This window comes from Vanessa cardui, chromosome Z (assembly GCF_905220365.1).
Source record: "Vanessa cardui chromosome Z, ilVanCard2.1, whole genome shotgun sequence".
Taxonomy (NCBI): domain Eukaryota; kingdom Metazoa; phylum Arthropoda; class Insecta; order Lepidoptera; family Nymphalidae; genus Vanessa; species Vanessa cardui.
In genome coordinates this window covers 375,081-397,628 of record NC_061154.1, presented here as the reverse complement: position 1 = coordinate 397,628, position 22,548 = coordinate 375,081, and the positions used below count along the sequence as shown (strand labels likewise).

At 37.3% G+C, this 22,548-nt stretch overlaps 1 protein-coding gene across 7 annotated transcripts in view; it reads right to left on the bottom strand.

Moving 5' to 3' along the window:
- Positions 1–22,548, bottom strand: part of LOC124543023 (protein NDRG3) — a 75,901-nt gene that overhangs the window by 47,289 nt on the left and 6,064 nt on the right. For 4 of the 7 annotated variants that reach the window (XM_047121032.1, XM_047121029.1, XM_047121031.1 and 1 more), the window contains one exon: positions 14,240–14,436. In XM_047121032.1, the coding sequence (XP_046976988.1) occupies positions 14,240–14,436 (197 nt within the window). The remainder of the gene's footprint in view (positions 1–14,239; positions 14,437–22,548) is intronic. The other 3 variants (XM_047121033.1, XM_047121030.1, XM_047121035.1) reach the window with 1 other exon arrangement.

Sequence of the window (22,548 nt, the reverse complement as noted above, 5' to 3'; positions counted from 1 at the left end):
ACGGAGCATTGATATATCAAATGTTACCTTTACTTCCTGCTTTTAGTGGACAAACACGAAGAGAGTGAAGTAAGCTCTTTCACCAGTTGTCGAGATTAAGGCTAATGACTATCAACAAAGTAATCTATAATATTAACTACGACTAAATAACATACTAACTACGAACAAATACGACTTCTTATCAATTACGTAAGTTAAAATTATATTTTAATACTTTTAGAAAAATACCAATAATAATAAAAGACGAGTATATCAGGCGCAGCACACAAGAGCTGCTACTCAGGTGTTTCTTCTAAAACATACAAACATAAAGCCAATCGACAAAATATATATATCTGTAAGATTTGTGAGATAGGCTCTACAGCAGAGACTCCGGGCTAGTTAGCTGTTCACGTAACGGAGATGGCCGGTGACGTCACGTGATTGTCCCGCCGGCTGCGGGCCGGAGATGCGTGCTATCATTTTCTAATTCTCTCTCGTTATAAGCCTATTATTTCGTTATACTTACCCACGTACTGCAGTGCGGTAACAACTACATAAACTAAATGACCCATTTCAAGAAACAATATATTTTGAATTCCTTATCTCGTTGAAACAATTTCATATTAATATTATAAATGTGATCTGTCTGTCGCTCTTTCACGACCAAACCGCTGAATCGAATTTTATGAAATGTGGTATGGAGCAAACTTGAACTCCAAGAAGTTTTGCCTGACACATGACAACTAACACGCGGGCGACTAATATTTTCATATAATTTTGATTATTTATTTAATGTTTCAAATAACTTAATTTACCTAATTCTGTTCAAGTCTGCGCATATACGAATAATAAAACAGTAAGTATTACGTGTATGACATTGTTTAAAACAAAATCGAATGTTTAGGAAACGAGAGCTTATACTGTAGTTTAACCGTTTTACCGAAGTTTAAGTTAAGATGCCAGAGTTTACATAAGAATTTACATTCTCGTGCAAAACAAAGGGTGTCGCAGGCTGTGGTTCTTGAAGTGCAAACAAGTAATTTTTGGATAAGAGCGTTCTAATTTGAAACCCACGTCGAGGCCACTCTGAGCAAACCGGGCGAGTTTTTGACAGGAAATGTTAAATGTTTAAAACTAACTTCGAAGTGGGTAAAATGCAGACTGATATAATAAAATTAGCGCCGGCATCTCGCAAGCTAGTTTGTTCGTCGACTTCATTAAAACTCACAAAGCGCTGAGATTATCAATCTTTGAATAGTTTAAACAATCGGCTGCCAGCAAACCGCTCTCTACTGGGAAACGGATTTGAGCTTTTGTTTACTTCCATATTTTGATTGCGATCTGTGCCTCAGTCCGACGTAATGCTCTGTAAGCCGTTCCTTTGACTGCGCTCGGAGGCTGCGTGCATGCCGGTCCGGTTTTTAGATTTACTTCGACTCTGGATCATTAGTTCTGTTTAAAGCCCGTTGTCTTAAACCCACGTCGACATAGTGGTTGATAAGAAACTTGTGGCACAGTTTAGTTTCTATAGGATTTTGCGCGCAGTTCACTTAAAACTACACAAATGGTCGGTATGAGATTGACAATTGATGCCGAATAATCCATTGAAGACATTCATTTTAGGTTCCGTTGATCCTTCCAACTTTTTTAATATAACGCCCACTAATATAGTAGTACAAACATGTCCTCCGGTGATCCTTACTGCGGTCTTGTTGACCTATTTGTATTTTAATTAGGACGAAATTTTAATGAGACGTTTTAATCTAGAATAGTACATGTATACTGGATATATCTAAACAAAAGACGGAAATATGTTAATACAATAACTTAACTTGTCATAACTTTCCAAAACTTATATACGTAACGTGAGAGGGTTTCGCGTCGTCAGTGCAACAAAATAGCGGCATAGGTTACTACAATACACAGTGATATTTACTGAATAAAATGTTTAGCGTGTCGCGTACAAAGGCATTGTAAATAACATGTTATCAGCGCGTCGATAACGTCCACAACAAATACCCTTTTAGTGTTTGACGCACAAACGCAGACGACGTGTGTCCGGCGGAGGCTGGAGCGCCCTTTGTGTAGCGGCTGACAGCTGATATTCTGAAGCAATGGCGCGTTCTCGATTGCGGGTCGAATGTCGTGATACGTTTCCTAGCGACCGAAGATCTTTTCGTAAGATAGCGTTGGACTTGTGGTATGAAATAAGGGTACCGAGCGCGGCGAATTTAGTAAAGACCACGTTATACAATTTTAAGCTCACACGCTCTCTGTAGAATTAGTAGTTTTTGCTTGAAACATTTTAGTTATTAGTTTCAAAGATGTACTGTTTCAATACTTGTAATAATAACTAATACACGGCATATAAAATATTGAACTCGCCACTGTTCAGAGAAGTGCTATAACGCAAATGACTAAACCACACTAATCGAGAAGTATCAGTGCCAGTTAATTGTATAACTTTCATAACCGCCTGCGCTGCGGAGACTGCGGGGTCGTCTTCGCAGATTAGGTTCGGACAAGTTGATTCAAAGTTATTTCTAATATTTAACGGCACTTTATTAATTTTTTTGTTCTATAGGTTGGCGGACGAGTATATGGGCCAACTGATAGTATGTGGTCACCACTGTCCATAGACAATGGCGCTGTAAGAAACTTTAAACATTCCTCACATTGCCAATGCTTCCAACCTTGGGAAGATGTTATGTCCCTTGTGCCTGTAGTTACACTGGCACACTCACCCTTCAAACCGGAACACAACAATACTGAGTACTGTTGTTTGGCGGTATCTGATGAGTGGGTGGTACCTACCCAGATGGGCTTGCACAAAGAAAAACTGTCGCTATGTTAATACAGTTATTTTTTTGCGCAACACAATATTTAATATTTACATCGAGTAAGGAAAACTCTACTCGCTTATTGTCCTTGACATTGAATGCTAATTCTGGCTAAACAATAGATAACGCGCTGTTTACATGTGCTAACATCGCCATCATTATCTACTTCCTGTCGACTGCGACTTAGCGAACGAAACAATATCACAGACACAGCGTGCAATTCCATCACATGCAATTAATGTTCCTTTGCCTGTCCCGTGCGTATCCCGTACGAGCACCACTCGTCCGATTTAGTTGAAACTTTATAGAGTTACTATGGACACTTGTCGCACGAGTCGCCGTTGTGCAAAAAATAAAAGAGACATCGCAGCGGATCCCGCCAATTTGAGTCTATTTGACGTCACCTTTGTCGAAGTGTAACCTGACTAGTGTTCCATACACATTTGGCAAACAAGACATTAAAACATACTTTGATGTATTTTTATTGAAATAAGTCCATTAGTAAAGAGCGGGTTATGTCTGGTCATCGATCATCGATCGAATCATTTTCGAAATCAGTGTGTCCAAATTGTCGTATGAAATGCATCCACGCAATACTGATCACTCGCCGCTTACCTGAGCTTGTAATCCTCATCCTAATCCTGCTCACAGACCAGCGTCTTAATTAACACGATATTTAAACTATCGATGTGTAAATTGACTGTCTGTCTATGTATATGTCACCGTAAGATTACAAAATTCGTTAGATTACAATCTGATTAATTTAATCTCAATTTAACGTATTATTTATCGCTATATTGTCATATTCATATCAATTGTCATGGCGACCGGTTGGATGGTATATAAGTTGATATGACACTGCGTCAATTAGTGGATAATTAAAAAACGAAACGCGAAAATTTCATACGAACCTTGGGAAAATCAAACTAAACGGTCTCGGTCTGTTAATCTCAGATATAACACCGAGTCTATACAGAGATCGTCAAAACGTTTAAATTTCAATCTCGTCGAGTCTAATGAAATCAAAACAAAAGTGTCGCTCAATTCCCGTCAGCGTAACTAACGTTTTCGTGTCACGACCGTATATGTAGCTACGTCTGACAGGCCTCGGCCGTCAGTGCAGCGAAGTCAATTATCAGTTATTGACAAGCGATAACTGCCTGCGAGCAACTCGATTTACCCGAGCCCATTATCTCTTTGCATATACATATTTTTAATCCCTCTATAGAATGCATTTTTAAAGTAAATAACAGAACTGAAACCACGGTCTAATTTTAATGTGTAATACCATTCCTCTCGCTTCCCCGCTGGTCGTGGGAGTGATTCCGTGAAAAGGGACGGATGTATGTAACGGGAAGCCGGGGAAACGCGCGCTATTTGATCTGAATAAAAAGGCGGTGCTGGAGTTGGCCGTCGGTGCGAGAGATGCTACCAACCCTTATATAATTTTTGTTATACATCATATGTGACTACTGTAAGGTTTGTTATTTATAAAAACATATTTCGTGAAAGTGAACAAACCAACTATGACGTATATTAAATATATACTCTCTTCAAAAAGCCTCTTACAGCGGCCATTGAATGACCTTCTTACAGGATTATGATATGTTTCTGACAGAATTGGACCACGGCGGTCATCTTCAACGAAAACTAGCCAACTACTTGGAACTCTCTATTCCGGACCGGACCGGATCGATCTTAAAGGCGCGTTGCCAGCACTTTCAATCCCCCTACACTTTCCATCAGATAAGCCTCTCGTTTACTACTGTCATGATTTTTTAAATATACTTATATAATTTTAATTGAAATAATAACGTTTAGTACGGCTTCGATATTTAAATACATTTTTTAATTGAAATAACATTTATTAGTATAATTTTTGATTCGGTTATCGAAATCGTATTGTGGGACTCCAGTCACTTCCTCTCGTGGCGTGGTGCGGCGAGCCGGTACTGCATGGTACGAGAAAAACAAAAGGCGGTGGATTTTGGAGATTCGGAGATGGGCGGTAAAAGTATTAATATAATTAATTTACAATTAGTGGATCATTAATAAATGTATCGATTGGTAAATTAATATAGTGACATAACTTAATGTTATGTGAGCAGTTTTTTTACACTATTTATACCATAAACAAACCAACTTTTCGTCGTTAGGTATAACAGTGCCTAGTATCAACCTAGGCACAAGTATCAACTTCGGTTACATTTTCTGTTGCACAAATCTGCCTAAAAACTAAGAATCTCGGACACGTAGCCGGCAAGTGCAGTTATGTGTTTTTCTTATATTTACAGGGTTTTTCTTATTCATTCATGAGCGTATGACGTCTATTTATAAGGTGTCCCACGCGTCTTTGTGTCGAATGCACTCGGGGCAATTTCTTTCTTCCTACTCACAATTTTATCATACGGCGCGGCGCGGCGTAGAGAAAAGAGTTGAAGTAAAGCGCTTATTACGTGCGTCTAGACTACCAAAGAGGTTTTATCTGTTCCAGTAAATTCTTACGGACAGGGAAACGCTCCGGTCTGTTTTCAGATAAGATTCTGTTCTTAGTTCAATAAAGATATTTTCGCTGAGAATTTTATTTAAGATCGAGAATAAAATCGACATCAGCAATCGTTTAGTTTATTAAATTGAAGTTCCACTTTTTGTATAAAAGGTTCAATTAAGAACATACGCAATGACTTCGCAAATGGCGGCTAAACTGTGGCTAATTGACATTGAGTAATGGCCGTTCGACCGCGGGTCCTTCGGCGGGTTAAACTAATAGCCCAGTGCACATCTCCCAACTAAATCTATCACGCTACAAGAGTGTGCAGCCAAGATTACTGCGAGTTGCACCCGGTTCCATTATCGAGTTGACGTTTCAAATAAACCTTTCTTACGCGATGAAAAGGAATGCGAGGGAACACTCGTTCTGGATTCAAATAAGTAATTATTTTTTCATAATATACATATATATTAGTGACCAACACTAACATTTATAAAAGGTGACAAACCTTAAACCAATATTCGACAAAACGATGTACTTACTGCAGAACGTTATGTAACGAAACCGTTTACTGTTATTATTCTTTTATTTGTGGTCAAGCAAATGGTCTGGTTTCCATTTTGACTCATTAACAATTTTGCAACTAATAACATTTTTATATCAATAATCGATACAGTGGACTAACGAGGTCGAGTTGTTTCAGAGAAGTCATAGTTAGAATATATGTAATCAATCAATATGTACGCTTTATATTTCTCTTGCGTTAAATTTGGATTTCGCTAATGTGTGACGAGGGGGATAAGGAGGGTTAGAGTTGGTAATTAAAAATTAAAATCATAAAAACCGCGCTGGTATCGGTAGATGCCTATAATTGCACTAAGTATCGCCGTGTCTACGTCAACGTGTCTGTGAAACAGAAGATCAACACACGATGTAACTTTTAATCGATCCCTCTCATGACGTTTCACTAATGACGTCAGTCAATCGTACACGACTATCCGGTGCTGATTTGAAGTGTGTGCTATGTTAATAAACGGTAAATAATTTAGAAGTTCTGCTGTGATCTCGGTAATATGAAAAATAGGGATAGTTTTAAATAAGTTTACGATTACGGTTACCGCTCGACTCACCGGGCACGTGAAGTTACAGTCTAAAACATTTTACGACGTACAGGCTACCTGACAAAACGAATCCGAGATAAGCGCGGTGAACGTATAAATATTAATTTTACCTTGTTACCAAATCTAAAATTGTTCCAACTCCTATTCAAACTGTAACGGATCTGATTTAGGAAGAACCTACTTTTTTAAATCATCAACAACAGCCTGTAAATTTCCACTGCTGGGCTAAAGGTCTCCTCTCCCTTTGAGGAGAAGGTTTGGAACATATTCCACCACGCTGTTCCAATGCGGGTTGGTGGAATACACATGTGGCAGAATTTCTATGAAATTTGTCACATGCAGGTTTCCTCACAATGTTTTCCTTCACCGCTGAGCACGAGATGAATTATAAACACAAATTAAGCACTTGAATCAGCGATGCTTGGCTGGGTTTGAACCCGCAATCATCGGTTAAGATGCACGCGTTCTAACCATTGGGCCATCTCGACTCGATTTTTTTAAATACTTAATAGACAATTCGAAATGTAGAATCGTATCACACGTAACCGTCACGTGTCTGCCATCCTCGAGCGTCTACTTAGTATTGACTCCGAACTAATATCACTCGACGCATAATGTACTAATGAACAACTCGTCAACTTTTAATTATAAGCGGCTTACGGTTATGAGTTTACTTTAAAGGCACGTCAAACATCGATTTTGATGATTATTGAAAGAAAATTTTAATTAAATGATACTATTATTAAAAAAAATACATACACGTTGATAAAATATTTTTATAATAATAAGAAAATCATTTTGTGGTCATTAACGAAAGTGATTTTTGAGAGGTCGGACTCGATTCGATATTACTCGATGGACGTACCAATAAACTCGCAGAAATCACTGAGTTTTTGACGGAAAATGTTAAATTTCCCGCACAGTTCAACAGAACGCCTCACCCCGCACGGATATATTACGCGGCGAAGGGGTTGCATCGCGCGCTTCAATTAAGTTAAAAAAACGCAAAAAATACTATGAAAAATATATTGCGAATAAGCTAGATAATATATTCAATACGTAAGATGAAAAAAAAACTGGAAACCTTACGAACAGAAAGCGAATAATTACCTGAACGGAAGTACTTTGCTTATTTCGATTATTTCAACGAAGAATGCTAAATTATAAATGTTCTAAATTTACATACATATATATCTTTAAAGGCTTCAATGCATCTCGTATTATGGCATTCTATGAATATCTATGCCTTAAGTAACAGAGTGTATAGCTGCCGTCGCGGTATACGAATTCGTCAAACCCCCGAGGAGCGGCCATAGATGTACCACGTTAATAATGAAAAAACCGACTTAAGTGTTTTTTGTGCCGAAAAGTCGAACTGTCTTAATATTACACTTTTGTACTTATCGAATGATAATACTCCGTGTAGTTTATTGTATTAGTACCTTCATTTGGTGGTTAACATCGTTAAGTAGCCAAGCTATACAACTGAGATTACGTTTGGTTTTGGGAGACTCCAGAGAATATTCTCAATCGTATTAGATTGATGTCCTATCGAACTATGACGGTGAGGGAATATAGTATGCACCTTTGTTAGAGAGCATAATAGTGCTACATCATATGATATTAGTAGTTGCCCAGTCTTCATTGACAATGATCGACTGGGCCTTACTGTACTGTTGTACAATGCTGGCATGTCTGAAAATCGGTAGGTATGCACCTAAAACTACAGACCAAGGCAACCTATGTAAATGTAAACCATTCTGTTGTCTTCGAAACCGACGGGGAAACATTAATAAAAATCAATTCTATATTATGAATGTCACGTCCTCGACCTGCATAAAAATGCGCTCATTCGAAATATAAAAGTTTCCTAAGCCGCAGTCGAACGCGACAACAAAGACGGGGGACGGCTCGTAAATTAAAACGCGAAGTTACAGTGTTGTATAGGACGATATTTCGTCGGTGATTTTTATTATTCATATGATAATTGAACAAGAAAAGGTCAACAAGGTAGAAAATTAGATACGGAGCGCTCATCGTGAAAGGCGTAATTATGTTGCAGAGACATAATGACTCGTCAAATTACACATAATAGGATGTATGCACCGATGCAATAATAGTGCAGAAGGCACTTCATATTGTATTCATTCGGAGCGCCGTGAACTGACGCTTGTTTGCGGTTTCGTCCATTCAACGGTTGAAGAATATTGTGTCAAGTTGAGATCTAAATGTACGCAACACCGAGATGCTCCAGGCTAGTCAGGTCGGCCTGCGAGTAGGAACTGAACCATTGATTGCGTTCATGTCGTTCTTTTTTATAAAATACATTGTTATTGAAATTTTTAACTAGCGCCCGCTTCAGTTTAGCGGACCGGAAGTCTTTCGGCCTCCGGTAGCGTTATACTGACGTCAAAATAAAATTTAAAATTAATCTAACTATAAAAACAGATCGAATGACCTTCTTTCGTCGCTTTAAGATAAATATGCCAATATAGTGCTCTACAACAGACGCGCCGCGAGCGATTGGCCGACTTTGCATAGTCAGACAGTAGTGCGTAAAAAGCGTGGTCTATTTTCTCTGTTTTAAAAGAGCGCAGTTGAAATGGTCCCAGATTTTTTTAAGAAAATCGCACTCGTGTAAACCGATGTAAAAGGTCGTGCAAATATGAATCAGTGCAGAATTGAAAATGTATGGTTACGATACAAAGTTCGCTGTTTAACTCAATTTAAGAAGGTCCTGTTTCCTTCTTCCTCGTTATGAAGTGTGTTAACGTTAGACACCTACAACGGTACGTGCATATAAAAGTAGTTCGCTGACTTTAAAACAAGCAGAACAGGAATTATTTTCATCTCAAACGTGCTCTATATGGAATGGCTTTCGAATTTTTTTCCGGGTTCAGTATTAGAAAAATCTGACAAAGGCTGTGTATTAAAAACCCGGATTATTGTTTGGAAGCCCTGGTAGGTGAATGTTACGAATGAGTCGGGCGTGGGATTAGTCTAGGATGTAGTAAATTTGTTTTTACTAACAGCTTGTACTTCCAAAGCGTTTTAGACTAGGCTCGGCTTATCGGAGTTTCGGCGGAGTTTGAATATGACCTTTAGCTTAATTGTACTTAAGCATTGGTTGCAATTAAGGCAGTTTTGCATCACAACAAACTACGCGAGCAGACAAAATATTGTTGATTATTTTAGATTTACCACACATATGCAACTTTACTGTGTGAGTTCAGATTTTTTTCTATTAGTAATCTATTTTTGCCGAAAACCGTTGAGAGTGCATTTGTATTTTCTCCAGCTCTTGTCATGATTGATTATGCCCGCCTCTTGTACAACATATATTTCCGTTTTCAGAAAGAGATAATATTGTAGAACAATCTACATCACTGTCTACTGTGCTAATGCACTCATAGACACCTCACGACTACTTTTCACATTATTTTATTTAAATACGAGCTAAGAGAAACTCAAATCGTAAATGGTCAATTCTATTACTGGATTATGTTAAAATCGGTGTATTGTTAATTTTGCTAATGTGTAATAAAGAAGTAAACATTTATTTACTTTATTTGTACACTTGATGTAGCGTATGATTTATTCAGCGTCAGCTTCGTTGCTGCCCTAATTTAATTTGACTATTGTTTTCATGCTACGACTGTTCAAACATACTTTAAAATCTCCCGGAATAAATTATTTAAATGTAGTGAATACTGCATTACCGCCTGAAAGCATGAGAGAAAGATGCGAACTCACGAATAGACGCAAACAATGTTCGAATTGATATTATTAAAATCAGAATATTAATACAGACATGTTTTTATACCTCGTTCCATTGCTTTTTTTTTCAAGTTTTTACAAAAAAAAAGATAATGTTTTGGACGAGCCATGAAGTAAACAGAAACTTCGCCTCTAGAAACTGGCATTGCAAGAAATATAAAGCACAGCTGACACAGTCGGCGCGATCAGATATTATATTGTACGTGTACACGGGCCCACTAATCATTAAAATCAAAACAGTCAGTAAGTTTGAACCCCTACTTTACAAAAACGTTATCGATCTGCCTTGGAATATTAATAGAAACGACGCCAAGCCAACAAATTACCCGACGAAAAAATGTTATCAACTCCAGCCGAACAAATTCAATTTGACACGATTCATGGTAAAAAAACATGATGTAAATGTATACTTTCCCATGTACATGTTGATATTATGTAAAGCGGAGAAAAACGAGCATAGCATCGATTTCAAATGATAACGCGAGAAGGCCGTCAGCTGTTGTGGGTGCACATCGAGTAGCTTTATCGTAAATGAACAGCTGGTCAACTTGTTTACTGGTATTCTTGTATCGACAATCAAAAAGATCTGTTTCAAATTGACCTGCTACGTCTCAGGACATATTATGAGATTAAATACAATTGCACGGCAATAGGGAAATAAAGCGAAAAACAAAACATAATCACAGCCATTTATTGAAATTTCCCATTAATGAGCTGGCTGAAGTCCGACGACTGGCTCGTTACGTCGATAAGCGTATCGTAGCAACCCATGGCCATTGATAGAATATTGACGAGGTTATGTACTCCCCATATCGCAGCCTTCGAATCACTGAGTGCATATATGCTACAGGCAGAGCTCTTTAGCAATGTAAAACTTTAGCCAGGCCCGGTTGTGGAAGGTTGGTACATCAATTTTAGTAAGTATCGCATTAACATATAAATACCATTCTAAAAAACAATATGTATTTTGATACTACGTCCAACGTATGAATATAACGTATAAATGAAATGTTATTCTAAATGGGCAAGCATTGGTCGTCATAGAAACAAAAGAACTCCTTGATATGACCTTGGATGCGAAGCTCCTTCGGGACGCACATATTAATGGATTGGGCAGTAGACTCGGCTCTGCTGTATTCGCCGAAAAAAAAAAAATATTTTGACTAACGTAGATACAAATCGCCCCTCTTGTGTATCTTAGGTTCTTTCGAATCTTATGATTTTCTAGGAAAATATTACTACAACGAATGACGTTTTACAAAATATATTTCGTAGTATGTATATTAGGAAAACATAAAAGTTTTATTGCGTCAGATCTTTTTTTATTTTATGTAATAGTTATATGAGTAATAGATAATGAACTTGATGGCATGGCACCCATTGGTGCTTTAAGAAAAAATAACCAATACCCACATCACACTAATGCATCACCAACCAACCTTAGGAGCTAAGATGTTGAGTGCCTAGTTCCGGTAGCAAACTGGCTCATTCATCCTTAAAACTGGACCACAACTAAGTATTAGCTGTTTAGCCACAAAATATCTGATGACTGGCTGCCCACCTAGACAGGCTTCCCCAAAACTACCTTACCTACAACTTAGTAATAATGCCTAAAGTATGCACTTTACTATATCTTGACCGATTATTATAATATTGTAAGTGTTTTGAAGTTCGACATTGCTTATTCCACTTTTAACAAATTACAAATTATATTAATACCATAAAACACAGTTGCATTTTTTCTACGGTCTATTAAACTTTGATATCGCTGTTTCTGAGCCCAGAGGAAAATCGAAAAAGCGCGATATTTTCGGATACGAGTACCGTCACCGGCATCAACGCAGCACAGACGGCACGCAATTTCAACGTCGCTTATTGATTAGGTACCACGAACGTTAACGTAAGTGGTCGTGCGTTTTTGGCTTGATGGAATAATGGAAGAATTAATCCCATGAACCTTTTGATCTGATCGGACCGAATAGTCACGTGGGTGATTGAAAAAGAAATTGGCTTGATTGATTAAAAGCTGTAATGGAAGCCGATTCACCATAAACCGCGCTGAAATTAGCAGCGGCCTTCAACGTGATGAAACGATACTGATTCAATTAAGTTAAATTGGAAACATATAAAGCTCGCAAAGTACCTTGCCTTAACTTGTTGAATCCGAACACAAACGCGGGTACTCTAAATAGGTTCTTGTGATGAAAAGCGAATTCCGTATGAAAAACTCCCGCACTGTTTGGACAGGAGACCAGTATACGGTACACATGTACCGGCATTGATCATAACAGGTTTTGAGATCTATCGCAACAATTACTTGAGAGGTGCAATGTGCGAAAATTATAGTAAACGATGATGGACAAGCTCGCTATCAAACAACCGACTTGCCAATTACTTTAATTTATGACACGATAATCTTCGTCCGAACCCCGCACAACGAAACGTTTTAAATAACAGAGTTACTGGAAATCCTCCGTCCACACTTACTAGATTTTACTCGAACTGATTTCCATTTCTTTCGAATCAGATATTTTTTATCAGAAGAAAAATTTCAAATCCGAAGAGACGATGAAAAACACTCTGGAGATAATCGAATCCTATCTAAAGGATTTCTATAGCAAAGGGATCACTGAAGTTCCATTCAGATGACTAATGTCCCTGGATTGGTTATCCCAATACTTTCTAAATTTAATAATTATTAAAGAAATATCCACAATTGACCTCCGATTACTAAAGGATACAACGAAACTAGCGAATTTTACTTGGTTATGCTGCGTGGAATTGGAACGATCGCCATAAATATTATATTATTCGTTTTATATTCATACATAAATTCATATTATTAATTTTATTGTAAAACAAATTATCGAAGAGAACAAGCGAATTATTATCCGCCGAATATTCTCAAGTGTGAAGTAATTAATTCCGTCAAATTAAATAACATGACTGACTGACAAACAACGCACTGTCTTAACTGGTGGGTGTAAAACGATTAAATTTTGCTCGTGAATTCATTACAGAATTTGAAAATGAAAAAAATTTCAAAAACCAGTTTATATGGGAATTCGTCATTTCTGATATTGGAAATATGAACTTTCATACCTACCTATTTTGGTAGGCTTATGAAACTGTTTGAAACTGACAAGTATAGAAATCGCTGTTTATGTGTAAAAGAAAGTTACTATAGCGTATTTTGTTTTATCACTTAAGAGGCTGAAATTGGCATTGGCCTAGTGAAAGTTTGTAGTATGGAAGTTCGACATTTTTTAAGTTAGAAACGTGGAAATCGGTTTTTAAAAGTAAAAGACCGACGTTTCCCGACGGAATATCCGATTGGGTAACCGTAACCGTAAGTGAATAAATATTTGGATTTAACATGAACAACAGTCTCTTCCATCTGCCGAATGTTACGTTTACAGAACTGTTCTTTTTTATATTTGTGTTAAATAAGACCGTAGAATTTCATTAATGAATATTCTTCAATTAATTCTTAGTTTAGTGGCTGTTAGTTGTGCCGGCAGGGCAATAAGTAATCTTATAGAAGTTCAAATAATTGCAGTCGATTTTTAATATAAGTATAATAATTTAATGTATAAAAAATGCAATTGTAACTTGCTCATTATCTATACCGTGAACAAGTATAATATTAGTAGAATTAGAAGTTACGTCTTTTACCCGACAACTTGGGCTAATATTCCTATGGTGGGACAATCTATACACACATAAACGTATTCCACAACAAGACCTCTAAGATATAGTTCAAAACTGTTCAATCCTTCGAATTGCACATTAACTTATGCATACAAATACATATACTTATTATTTTGTACCAATATGTATGATTTTTTGTATTGCTGTGCCACAACTTACTCGAAATCAATATTAACTCAACAAATCTTGCCTTAAAAGAATTTAAAAAATATATTATAGCATATTCAAAAATTAGCGCGAAACAGTCGTTATTGTCACAAACAATTGAAGCAGTTAAGAACATTCGCTTTGACAAAAACGTAGCATAAATGACTTACAGTTCAAGCCGATGTCGTGGTAGGTGAGGATGGCGGGCTTGGAGCGGTCGCCCTGGACGGCCACCATGATGTCCCCGCGGTCGGTATGCACGCGCAGCTCCTGGCAGGAGCTGTCGCTGAAGCGACGCGCGCTCGGGAACTGGAGTTGGATGTTCTTCAGCTCGATGTCATCCATGCTGTCGATCGGCAGCAGGCTGCTGGTCAAATTACGACTACTGTAATTGATAAACTGACAAGGGAATATAACACGACGAATCATAACGTGAGCGCAGGAACTTTTGCTTGGAATTGAAAATTCAGCTCCGACACGGATTATAGTTAGAGCCAGCGGTCCGTATTACTGTAGTTACGTTGCTGTAGCTTCTGCCGGTCGGTCAGAGTTAAGGCCCCGGGGAAGGATTGTTTGTCGCTGCCCTGTGACGTTATCGCGAAATTTCAGACGCGGAGTGTATAACGCAAAGGACGTTACTTAGCGCGTTTACCGCCAGCGGTCGTCTAATTAATTTACTACAAAATACTTTCTCATTTCAGTCTGTTTGTCTCACATGTTATTCGTAAAATGTGTTTTGTATATTAATTAATGCCTTCAAAGGTTAATATTATACGTTATTTGAAAATACAGTTTTGTTGTAGTTGTGTATTTGAACCATTTATTAAATGAAATATAGGTCATGTAACTGGTAACGTTAGTTATACCTGAGCGGTGCAACTCGGTCGTAGGGATTTTAACAAGCCCGTCTAGGTAGGTACCACCCAGTCCATTGGGATAGTGAGTCAGAGTAACTACAAGTGCAAGGAACATCTTAGTTCCTAACAATCTTGGTGGCAGATTGACGATGTAAGGAATGTAACGCGCCAATGACTTTGGGCGGTGAAGACCACCTCCCATCTGGTGGACAATTTGTCCTTCCGAATTATAACGTAAAAAAGTGGTTATCACCGCATAGACATCATTACCTGATCTTTATTACGTGCACCTTACAGTGCAGTAAGATATTCTCTTTGTCTCATTTACACCGGCTCACTTCTCAACTTCACCTGCCAAACCGGAATACAAGAATATGTATCTCTGTATGGCGCTAGAATGTGTGGGGTAGCTACCACTAAGTGAGCTGAATTAGCCGATGGACAGAGGCTTCTTTTGAACAAATTCGGGCAATTAACATAAGTTAATTAATTGCATGTTTGGAGATCGAATTGATGTATAGTACAAATTAATCCCTTTTTAATTAAAAATGAATTATTAATGACGCAACGCTTATAAATTTTGAAAGACGAGCGGAGGTTGGGGGTAATTTTATTAAAACATATTTTATGTAGTATATATACCTATCAAAACAAACAACAAAAGACAGAGCACCTGGTGCCTGCCATGACATGAAGGCACACGAACTGTGTCAAACATAAGCACACGAAATAATACTCAGGTATCTTCGACTTACTGATGACAAATTATATTTCAACTCGCATCTCGAATCGAATAGAAGATTAGACTCGAAGTGAAGTGAGTTTTAAACAACGGATCAATCGCAATCAAAACATCAAGGTTCGAATCATTTTAATTGGTCGAAATTACAATTCCGCCGCTCTCTTCAATCCACTAGCCATAAAATATTTCAGAATCGTAGGCGTATTTCAATAAAAATATAGTTATTAGCAATATTGAAGTAGGCAAGGAATAATGAAAGAAAAATCTCTTTGTATTCAATAATCATCCGTGACAAGGAGCTGCATGATCGCTTCGATAAAGTTGAATTGACCTTAATACGATTAAAATAAAGGCTATAATTGTACAAATCGCGCAGCTCCGCCGTAGCTTTTAACTTGATTAGAAGAAAGGAAGCAGATAGACTTTAGACGTCACACGCTTGCTGAGAAATAACTCGGCCGAGGTCGCCGCCTCACTGAACACTACGTTTTAATGAAATGCAAAGTTTACGGCCGTTTATATAAATAGCTACAAGTAAATATATTTACAATACCGTTTTCACTCATTCATTTCCATTCAATATTTTTCTCGCATCAATAGCTCAGCGGTATACGGACCGCCTCACGAGGCCGCAAGTGTACGTCGCCAGTTCGATTCTTACCGGTTAAGAATTCAAAAACAAACAAAAACAACTCTGGAGTTGTGAGAATAAAGACAAGCTTCACGCAGTAGAAAGTTAAAATATCAGTTTTTTTAAATTTATTCAGTTTAGGAAAGAAAAATAAAGGCGCAGATATTGACTATTTAAAAGTCATTTTCACTTTAAGTAAATTAATTAACTTCGTTTTTATGGCCTCGCAGTCGCGTGTGCATTACTTATCTGTAGATTAAATAATAATGAATAATACTCGCATTCAAATCAAATAAAACAACGTATTATAGAGATAATTAAAAAAGTCACGACCAAAAATAGAAACACTATTTTCTGGAGGGGAACTTCCAATGACCATGAACGAGACTGCAACATAGCGTTACAGTAACAAGGGTGATTGAGCCCCGGTCGTGACGCAGAGGCAGAACCACTACCGACCTAACACCGACGCGTTGGCAAGGGCGCCTAATTAATTTTCGAGAGTGAAATAACTTTGCCACTGCAGTTATATTTATTAATATTATATTATTAATGTGTCATTCTCATGTTTGGGGTGTAAACGGACAGGCAATCCAATCGGTCTTACCATTAATGTTTATTTTAGGGATTGTATACATCAGAATGTTTTCAAACATCACTTATAGGTTACTCACTCTTTATAAAGCAACGCGTCCTTAACGAATTGAATGTTTTTAGATAACATTTAAGAAGTGAAATTATAAAAACATTTTTAATGTCGCAGTGTCTTTTTTACAGACCGTAGTTTGAAGTGTTTCGTTTTACTGACACTATTACCATCGAGCAAATTAAACAATGCAATCTTGGAGAATATTAACTAACGAACAACGCAGACTCAGAGGTTAAAAACGAGCGATATTTAATTACAATGGGATATTAATGAATGTTTAAATAAATGCAATTATCATTTTCATTGGTATATTCAAAACATACAAATTGAGTAAAGCAGTTTGAGTTTTAATGTTTGCATAATATGCAACATTATGTTTCGAATAATATTTTTTTATTGAAGTTCTGACCAAAAAGGTTCTGTTATGTTTAACAAAATCAACAAAGTTTCAAGGAACGCTTACATTATCTACATTACAATTCGCAATGAAAACAGTTGAAACAAATAATTTGTAGATTAAATTCATTCTCGAGGATTTATTCGTTTAGGATTGAATAAATTAAACGTGATAATTCATTTTTGAAGTATTAAGGTCGAGTCTTCCGTCCCACTTCTTAGCAAAAAGTTACCTTCTCCAGTGGTGGTATGTCTGCTGGCCGTTGCTTAGTTTTTACTTTACGGTGTAATTTAGTAGCTACAGCTGCTTCACTGATTCGAAACGATCTCGCCTCGACTTCGCAACCAGCTGGTCATTATAAAATTAAAATAGCCTGTACAATTTACATAGTACAAGATATAGATACGCCGTTATTTGAAGTGTTACATAACTTATAATTACATCACTTATAAGAGTATTGTAATTAGGCCATCTCTCCTCTTTAGGACAAGGCTTGGAGCTTATTCCACCACGTTCGTCTTCTTCGTCTTCTTACACTGTCAATGAATGAATGACACAATATGAATTATTAAAAGGATACCAACACATTAGGACTCATCGATCCTTGCACGGATTGAACTGGTCATTAAGTTGTTTAGATTCGCGCGTGCTCCGCTGAGCTATCTCGGCTACGTCATATAATATATGACATTTTAGTCGTTGCAAAGGACAGGAGTCTGTGGATTCTGCAGGACACAAGCACTGTGCATTTTTCAGAGGTTCGGACACTAACGTCTTTACAGCACACTGAATTTAAGTAAATATATTGTAGGAAGTAATTTTATTTTTGGCGCTGCAGGCACGACCAGTTTGTATTGGAGATATCCCTCGTGCCCGGCATTACACTGACCCACTCATCTCACAGCCGAAACAGAATATTGATGTTTGGCGATAGAATAATTCCCCAGGCGGGCCCACACGGAGCCCGGCCGACGACTAAAAAGTATCCAATGAAATAATATTCTTTTTTGGAAATTTGAATGTCTTCACAAGATACTCAATAGTACGATTTAATCGTTAGTATCGATTGCGGTGATGTAGTGGTCGGAGGCTGTATCTGGTAGCGAGCAAGTTAGCCACAGTTACGAGCCGGCTTCGGTTGCGCAACGAGATCTCATCGCTATTCCAATTAACTTAGTAATTAGAAGTTAGTCTTCGTGTCTAGAAAAAGAACTATTCTGAAAAGAAAACCACTGTTTCGTCTTGTTCAGAGCTTAGATTTATGTAGAGTATACTCCACGTGACATTGTTTGAGAAAATACCATTGCTATATTTAATGAAGGCTAATAATAAATGTACGGATAATTTAGTCAAAGCACAAGTGGGCATTAGTTTCTAAATGAACTTCGAGCACTAACACAGCGGCCTTAGTGAACATGAAATCTGGGTACTGTTATCCGAGTAAAACTCGGTCAATATCGATTGAGCATTAGCATGCAATGACTGAAAAACAAATAGGGCTTTGCTTTCGTTGGAACCACGCAGCAGACTCTCGACTCGCGTCTACTCGTATAATAGTGGTAGGCAGTGCATTGTTACTGTCATTGTGTGGATGTCACGGTCACCTGGTGGCGAACGAGTATTATCTACGTAATTTACTATTTCAAGTTTGTTGTTTTCATAAATAAATATAGCTTATACTTTAACACGTCATGTTAATATTCGCTACGTCGGTACAATTTTAGATAAAATACGACCAGACATGATCAAGACGTGCAGTGGGCATCGATCATTCAACCTGCGTACGTACTTTGAAATCCGAGTCGCTTCGCTCTGGAACAGCTTAACCCCTTAACAGGCTTACACTTAAGTACTAACAAACCAGAAAGACATTGCTCTGTTAATTGATAAGTCGATTGTGTTCGGCCTGTATCGCTTATACCAGGAACAGGAAGTTAATCAATCCCTTTGTTTAAATAAGCACAAAGAACGAGTTTGCGCTTCGTGCCAGCGTATATCTGATAGAACAGAGCCTCCACCGTCAGCCGGGTTCGCAAACCGTGGCCCGCTTTCACGGGGCGGAATCGACCGCGCGCTTTGGCACTCCGCCAGGACGAGGCCGGGGACAGCACTTTCAATTTGTGAACGACTAGCACGAGCCATGCTTTTCGATTTTAAACCTTTTTAATAATTGCATGAAGCTGTTCATGTAATTCGTACTGACCTACGAAAAGTCACGGTCCACTCGGTGATCATAATTGCCTAAATCCTAGACGAATTAAATGTAATCGATATGCAACGACGAATAATAATCATCCGGTAACTTGATATCATCGGGAGCGCCGCCATCTGTTCAGCCGTTATCGGTTATCGCCTACATATTACAAAACTGATTCAAATATCTTGAAATACATCTGCAGTTTATTATTTCACGAGAATTTCATGCGATTTCAATACAGGTTTAAAAAAATACGGCGCAAATACATATGAGTGTTTGAAAGAAATCTTTGTTTCGCAACGACCTCATTTCGTATGGATCACGTTTTAACGTGGCCTACATCTAACGTTAAATATACTATATTATATTTTAAATTAATATTTCGTTGAGCACACGATACGTGCTATCGAGAAATTAAGGATTTCATATTTTAGTTTTTACTGATTTTGTACTCAAGTTAATGTGTCTACTGACGCGAGCATAAAAAGTATTAAAAAATTTAATGTTAACTGTTTCACTTTGAAAGCTTCCAGATCTGAAATTTCCATGTGTTAATCCACAGAAAAACCTCTAAGGCAGCGGCAGTCTTTGAAATGAGAAATAGCTGGTGGAACGTCATAAGTCGAAGCAATTAAGCCCGCTTATAGAGGTATTTCCCGCAAACCATTCTAAACCTTCCGCTTTACAGCGTTCAATGCTTCGGCACTATTTCATTTAAACTCGAACATTACATATACATTACTTAGAAAAGCTGGAATACATATAATTTCTAAACTATTATTGAGATACTAACCAACAAATCCACTCATAACAGTTATCAAAATATACTTAACTCAAATACATTTTAGGAGCACTTTAATTTTATGTTACTGCCGATTCAGAATTCAGACCATACATAACACGATTTTTTTCGAAAATGCACATGTTTAGCTATGTACAAACATAGTAACATTATTTACTCCATGTAACATCAACACAAGTAATACTAGTCTACGTTTTCGAGGAGTGGTGTTTGTCCCATGGTCAAAAATCGACGATAATCGTTATTGAAAATTTAAGGAGAATATTCATTTGTATGTCTCAAACATTTTTCATTTTCTACTCTAATATCAGTGGCACTCCGGGCACGGCACAAAGCTCGAATTATTGAAAATCGACAACTCTAAATCAAAATATGCATTATTCAAGTACGCTCATAAAAGCACATTTGTATTATTACGTAACAGTGTTGAATTGTAAAGATTTTGTAAGAAATTGTAAAGCTACCACCGGTGCGGTAAGTGAATTCTACCGAGAGGAACCAGCAAGACACTCAGTGGTTGCTCTTTCCATCATTTTAATTATAGTGTATTTTAAGGTGTAATTAAATGTGTTTACATATTGCCTTAAAGTCAACCGATACAAAGTCCAAGCTTTAGTATCCAGATATATAGAAATAAACCTATTGTATGGTCTTACTGTATGGTACGAAAGTTCTACTTTAACACAACTAAACGGCATCGACATATTGCCCTTAAACCATCAAGATAACGCGTACATAATTAAAGATATTAGTTTTGTTTACATGGACTCGTCGATACAGATATTTTTATAGTGGCAAGGCCAGGTAGGTAATTTAGTATCATATATTCATAAGCTGCTCGAGGTCTGCACTGGACAAGTAGGTGCATAATTACGCCTTGTAATAAAGCGGGGCTTGCACTGCGCCTCAGGAGATCGGATTTACGTTTTCATTATAATGTATAACCTTTCATTTTCTTAGACTCTGAAATATCAAGTGGAAAGTTCACGATACAAGTCTGCGGTATTCCTTTACGAAGCGGTGGTCATTCTTTTACATTTATCTAGCATCTAAAGAACTATTAAAGTTATTTATATGGAAAACAATTTTATGTATTCGTAGTTATGTATCAAGTATAAGAAGTTATTTTTGTTAAATGATAATAAAATTTAAATCTCTATGTAAAATTTAAATTTACTGAATCGTATGGTTAAGAAAAGGATCTTTATTTTTAGATTACTTCTGGCAAAAACCGTGTTAAACAGGAACATTATTAGCGTTCAAATTAACAAAAAACTGTTTCGAAGGTTTTAATTGATAACTGAATAAAACGGTATATATTCGCACCCCTTCCTATTATAAAAACTGTACAACTCCTTTGTCCGAGACAATGAATGAAGTATAAAAAGAACTTTATTTGTAAAACACGAAAAAAAAAAACAATGGAAATCGCAAAGCGAAATTGAAATAATGTTTCTTTCCGATATTTGAAATAAAAGTTTGAATATAACTAAAACAGGCATAGATTGGAAATTACATGTAAAAGTTGTCACAATTCAGAGATCTGACTTTCGAGTATGCGACCATGACAAAATTAATATTTCTCGCTTTTAAATTAAAGCCTTAAGATTTTCAATTCAGTTTCCTCCATTAGTTGGGAAGATATATAGACGCGAATGTGATTCATGATCATTTTCATCGGCTGTATGATTCCCAAAAAATATTGTATTAATTTTTGGTGTAACGTAGTCTATGATTGAATCTATCTTTTATTGCGTCCGAATGTACGATTGCGAGTCAATGTACGAATGATATTACAAAAAGGTTCCACACTATCCCACACAATCGGAATCTGCAAGTCGATGTTATCAGCTCTACCGAGAGAACTCATTCGGTGTACGTTCTATGCATGCAAGTAGAGGCGGCGTGCCGCTGAGGGTGAGCTTGCTCGTGCTCGGCGATATGTATGATAGATAAATTTAAACATCCTACAATTTACGCTAATTGCACACTTTTTCAACGAATATACAATGTCCATGATTCCAATGACTCATAATATTAGTCCAACGCCAGGACCGAATGTGTTTTGGTGCGCTGGATCACAACAAAGAAATGGAAGATTTTAATAATTTTCGACTCAGTAATAGTAAAAAATGTTGGTGTTCTTTATCTAAAAATCAAAACTTATAGGAAACCCCTTCTTTACGGTGCAGCCCCGAGGCTAA